The sequence below is a fragment of the Gavialis gangeticus genome, unplaced genomic scaffold (assembly GCF_001723915.1).
Source record: "Gavialis gangeticus isolate Ggan-Ray unplaced genomic scaffold, GavGan_comp1, whole genome shotgun sequence".
Classification (NCBI taxonomy): Eukaryota; Metazoa; Chordata; order Crocodylia; family Gavialidae; genus Gavialis; species Gavialis gangeticus.
This window is the reverse complement of record NW_017729026.1, coordinates 25,204,588-25,210,587: the sequence shown is the minus strand read 5'-3', so window position 1 is coordinate 25,210,587 and position 6,000 is coordinate 25,204,588. Positions and strand designations below refer to the sequence as shown.

Here is a 6,000-nt window from a genome sequence, read left to right as displayed (position 1 = left end):
TTGCAACGGATGACATTCAGATCCCTCCAGCAGGCTGCCAAGTTACTGAGAAGACTGTCCTAGCTTCTGCACCCCTATTTTCAGGTACGGGGGGCAGTGCTGGACTGACCCAAAGTTTATCCCTAACTACTTTTTCACTAGGGGCAGCAATTCCACTCCATAATACCTTCCAAAATGAATATTCCCAAATTGGGAGTTGGTTGAGTAAACTGTAGAAGAAAGTTTAGTCCTAGAGGATAAATTAAAAGATTTAGATAAAAACTAGTACAACATTTTTCAGATAGAATCTGCAACTTTCTTGAGGTTTATGGGAAGAAAGATGTACCTTTCTTAAAATATTTGAGTGCCCAACATCTTCCTAGTTTTAGGAAGAACTGAAACTCAGAAAGTAAAACAAATGAGGCATAGAAATATAACAACCACTCTTGAACTAACAAGATTACACAATAGTGGTTAGAACAGAAGGTGACATTACCATTATAAATGGCATCTACTTTATGTGGTCCCACTGCCCATGGTGCAGTACAAGTACATACAAAAGCATAGTCTCTGACTGAAAGAGTTATGATCTAAAGTAAAATAAGGCACAGCAAGGGAGCATTAAAAACAGGAGGAAGGCATGGGAGAAGAAAGGAAGGGATAAAAGTAATAGAACAGGGGTGGCAATGGTTTTGGGCCGAGTGCCAAAGAGACCAGCAACCTCAACTTGTAAAATGTTGGCATGCCAGAGGCGGATGGCAGGGGAGCTGCAAGGGGCCCAATCCTTGTTGTGGCAGTGCAGCCCTAGCCCCTTCCCTGCCATCTGCCCCAAGGCATGCATGCTAAGCAAAATGCCTTTGCATGCCATGCTCTGGTACCCATGCCGGGGGTTGCCTACCCCTGTAATAGAACATGTGTATTTACGTATGCCAGCTTTCTTCATAAATACACGATCTACTGCAGTGATTCTCAGCTAGGATGCTGCAATATCCTGGAGTGCCTTGATATTCTTTCAAGCGTGCCATGGGGTACCATGCAATGTTAGTATTGTTAGGTGCGCAAACATGATTTACAAGATTTCAAATAGCAACCCATAGTATTAAAAACATTCTGACTTACTGTGGTCTTTTTGATTTTTTTACAGCAAAAGAGTCACTCTTTTATTTTTAAAAAAGAATCCCTGATTTAGCCTCTTCCCAAACTGCCATGTTGGTGGCTGGTACTGCAGACATTGTTTAGGATCACTGGGCACCTATATACGTGAAGGACCTCTGCTCCGACACATGCTAATTAGCATGCATTGGAGCAGACTCAGTTAATTAAATCTGCTGCAAATCTGCTGTATTATGATAATTAACATGCTCCAGCAGCCTCAGAATCATGTGTATTCAGCGTCCCCAAGTTTCAAAATGACAGTGAGGGCACTTTAACTAAAGCTCCTTGAATGTCATACTCTCAGAGCCTCTCTACTTAAAGTGCCCCCCTGGATCACATATATAGATGCCCAGTGTGGTTGGCTACTTTCCTACAGGCTCTAAGGAGCTCACCTTCACCTCAGTCTCAATCAGTATTGAATTCAAGTAGTATGTAAATTTGACTAATATAGGCAAACTGCATTTAGAACTAAGGGCTTTCATCAGTTTATACCTAAGAAGAGTTCTACTATGCCAGGGATTTTCAACCTTTTTGGTTCATTGTAGTCTCGGTGGCTGGACATGGAGCAGTGTACCCCCAGTCACTGAGTCGGGGCAGTGGGGGGAGTGACAAGCAGCTGACTGCTGAGTGTGGGATCATCTGTGGTAGGGCTCTGTGTCTAGGGCTCTGTGTCTAGGGCCTTCTCAAGTACCCCTGGGGGTATGCGTACCCCTGGTTGACAACCTCTGTACTATGTCAACGATTAGTGAGATATCAGCTGTCATTTACTGATATGTGATGTTTTATATTTTCACAGTATCCCTGGTTTCTGTAGAAAGATCTGTATGTGCGTGTGTTCGTGTGTGTGTCTGTTATAACAAAGATTTCAAACACCAGTCCATGACATTACCAGTCATTTGCTGTGTCTATATGATCTATATAGCATTGATAGATTTTGCAGAATCTAACCTATTATTAAAAGAAATCCTGTAATAGGTTAATCGATCAATTATTCATCAATCTTACAGTTGTAAAGAAAAATCTTTGAATATGATCAGGATAGAGTAAATGTAGAGTTGCATTCCTACATGTACAGGGAACATGAACCAAAGATCTGACAGTAAATTCTTCATTCATCTCATTGGTAGTTTAATTCTTAAGCCTAATGATAACATGGCACTGAAGGATATTACCAGTATTATTGCAGAATCAATGATTTCATCATTTTATTAGATGAAATGGAGAAGGGGACAGAAGTAAAGCATTACAATTTTGCTGTACTATGTTTTAGCTATATACATACATATATATATATATATATATATATATATATATATATATATATATATATATATATATATATATATATATATATATATATATATATATATATATATATATATATATATATATATATATATATATATATATATATATATATATATATATATATATATATATATATATATATATATATATATATATATATATATATAGCATATATTACTATTATATGTAGTATATTAGTTATCTGTTTATCAGTACAAATGTATGCATAAACACATGCACGTACACACATGCCCACATACGCACAGTGCTAAACATGGCACAATACCTGTACAGTTTTTAGCTACTCTGGCATCTCCATAATAACCCGGAGCACATAGTTCACACTTGAACCCTGTGGTATTACGCAGGCAGTTGCGGCATTGGCCTGTCACCTCATCACAATCCTCAAAGATCAGGTTAGGATCTGAGTTTCCACTGCAGTCACATTTTCTACAAGTGCTTCCAATCAGCAAGGGATTGCCATAGTAACCTGGGGCACACCTAAAAAGAAGACCAAGTCCAACAGTGATTATTAATAATGACATCCCCTTCAGCAGTGCCATTTTTCTGAACTTGTTGAGCCACCAGGAATTGGTGACAGTCTGCAACTGCTAGTGAAAAAAATCAAATTAAAACCTTAATGCACCAGATGTTGTTTTGTAATCTAACTTCAATCTAGCTAGGTATTTATAGTTGTATTCTTTGTAGCTTTGAGACATATGTTCTCTATCTTGAGCACTTTTAGTTCTGGATCATTTCAGTCTTTTTTTGTGTCAGTATCTTTAGCTGTCTGTTTCTTAGATGTTGTATTTAAGTGTTTTACAGAATGACCTTGGCACAGGGTCCATCACTTAGCAATAATAATGTTTATTTTAGTTACTATCAACTTTGGACATGATACATCATGTGTTTTATAGGGAAGGGGGAAGAAGCCCAGATTTCATGTTGTGAAATTAAAAGTAGAGGAAGTCTAGATGTCATTTTCACTTTAATTCTTGCAAAAAAAAGTGAATATAAAATGGTTTGACCTAGACTACTTCTGTGATGAGACAACCAGGTTCTGTTATATCTAAATGCTGAAATGTGGCGAGGTTTGGTTAAAAATCCTTGCTATTGATCTCTTTGTTGATGGCTCTCCATGAAAGGAGAAAATAATTCTGATTTCCTTGAGATTCCTCATCACTACTTTGTTGGTGCTCAGTTCCTTAGTTCCTACAATGAAATCATATACTTAGCTGCTTGAATTAATTGCCTCTGTTGTGGAAGTGCATTTGCACCTGACCAGGTGCAAACACAGCCAGAATCTCCTGACAGTAAGAAAAATAGCCTACAACATTGGTGACCTTGAGGTAAATATTAAAGTTGACACCCATAGTTATATGCTTCTGAAGGAGAGATCTGAAATCAACTGCAAGCATATACAGATCTCCTATTTTTTAACCTGGTATAGTGTCATTGTCTTCAGTTGGGTTACTCTCAATTTCCACTGGGATAAGAGCAGTTTGCTATGCACACAGGCAGAAGTTTAGAGAGGAAAAAAGAACACATTAAGCTTCATGATTAGAGGCAACTTGTCACTCATGTTCCTTCTGGGCATGTCTACATGTGCATTTTAATGTGCAGTAGCCTATTTTACTATGCATTAAAGCATCACATAAAAAAGCACAATCATACTAATACACAGTAAAATAGGCTACTGAGCATTAAAAATCATTTAAAAACCATGAGAATTCATTACTGCACATTAAGGCAGCCTAATGCGCATTTCTTTAGTACCTCACATTAGTGGTACTAAATTTAATGTGCATTAGAAAAAGTGCCTTAATGCATGTGTAGACATGTCTTCTATAGTGAGCCCCTCTGCAGCACATTGAACCAGGTCAGAGCAGCCCCGGACTGGCAGGCTGAGCCCCTGGTTCTGACCCAGCTCAATGTGCTGTGGTCCTGGGTGCATATGTAAATGTGGAGGCTGGGTGCATTAAACTCTGGTGTGAACTGCGCCAGAATTTCTTTCTTTTAATTAAATGTGCCCAGTTATAACCAAGGTGTTTCACAGTTACAACCAGGGTGCAGACATTTTATATGTACTGATAGAAATGCCTGTATGTGGTCATGTTGAAAGGCTTGTTAGATCCTCTGCCAATGCCAACTAGCAAAGTTTGCCAATTTTTTAAATAGGTCAATATTAAAAACCCCCTGAAGTTTTAAATTTGAAAAAGTTCCCCCATTTCTTTTACCATCTTTACAACTGGTTGAAACCTTTTGGAATGTCACGATTCTCCCTTCCCTTTATTAATTTTTTTGATCATCTGTGGTTGGGAATGTTCACATGAACATCCATCTGGTAAGAAGTGTCCTGTGACAATTAGATCATTTCATGTAGGCTGCCAAACAGCATTCAGATAGTAACAGCATTTACTAATGACTGCTAAATTTGGTACAGATTTGAATTAGTGGCTTCAGCATACAAAACTGTATACTTGCTCCAGTCCCTTGAGCATTATGGATCACATGGCATTCCTTTTAATGAAGAAGTGCTTAGGTTTTTCTCATCTGAAATATACCATTCAATTCAAGTGCAGCTTTCCATGTGGCAGAAACATGGAAGGTACTGCACTCTCATCCCAGCAGATGTGTTTGTGGGCATGGAGACAGTTGTTGCTTTTTATGATTGTCTTCCTTCCTTCTATTAGCCATATCTCATAATTTGGAATAACTGTCACAAACTTAGAGCTGAAAATAAGTATGCCACATGCACTTTCCTTCATCATATTCCCTTACCTTTTAGTATACCAGATAGGCTTGGTTTGCATATGACATGACACTTTTGACTTGTTGGCACTGAATGAGAAGAGCAAGGGAATCTGAACAGAAACATACTGCTCCGTCTCCTTACTTTAGTGCCTACGAATAGAGCCTTGCTCCACTCCTGCTACAACTCAGTAAATGACTCTTTGTTGCTGAAGATTGTTTTATTTTCCATGCAATTTTCAACATGTCTCTTTGTGGAAATAGTAAAATTACTGTATTAGCTTTGTTTCTTCCTGCAGGCATTTTAATTTCCTGTAATTACCAATGGTAAGAAGTTGACTTCCCCTTTGCTGGCACTGCAAATAGAACCTTTTCTCTCTGTCCACTTTGGAATCCAAGATGAATTTTTTTAACACTTAGAACATAACAAAAACTGGATTTTGCCTATTACTGTCTTAAAACCCTATTTTGGAAAACAGTGAACAAAAGGATGTCTCTGCACTACAACTTGGGAATTAGAGGGAAAGCCTCCATGATTTCACAGCACTACAATGCTGGCTACTGGGTGTTCACTGCTAGCTGCCCCCCTAGCGGATTGGGACAGGGGCCTGGGACCTACCCTTCCCCTGCAGCTTTTTCCAAGCCCCCTGCTCCCAGCTGGGGAGCCAGAGCCAGGAGTTCCCTGATGCTGGGACAAGAGAGCATTGTCCCTGCCTGGGCTTCAGTGGTGGAGCCTTCCCTGGCAGCAGGCAGCTGTCCTGGGGGCAGGGAGCAATGTCCCAGTCCCTGCCAGGAGACAGCTGCATC

At 39.2% G+C, this 6,000-nt stretch overlaps 1 protein-coding gene across 1 annotated transcript in view; it reads right to left on the bottom strand.

Annotated features, from left to right (window-relative positions):
* The window catches only part of LAMA4 (laminin subunit alpha 4), a 264,483-nt gene that overhangs the window by 166,302 nt on the left and 92,181 nt on the right, over nt 1-6,000 (bottom strand). The window contains exon 5 of the mRNA XM_019520073.1: nt 2,729-2,943. Within this exon, the coding sequence (XP_019375618.1) occupies nt 2,729-2,943 (215 nt within the window). The remainder of the gene's footprint in view (nt 1-2,728; nt 2,944-6,000) is intronic.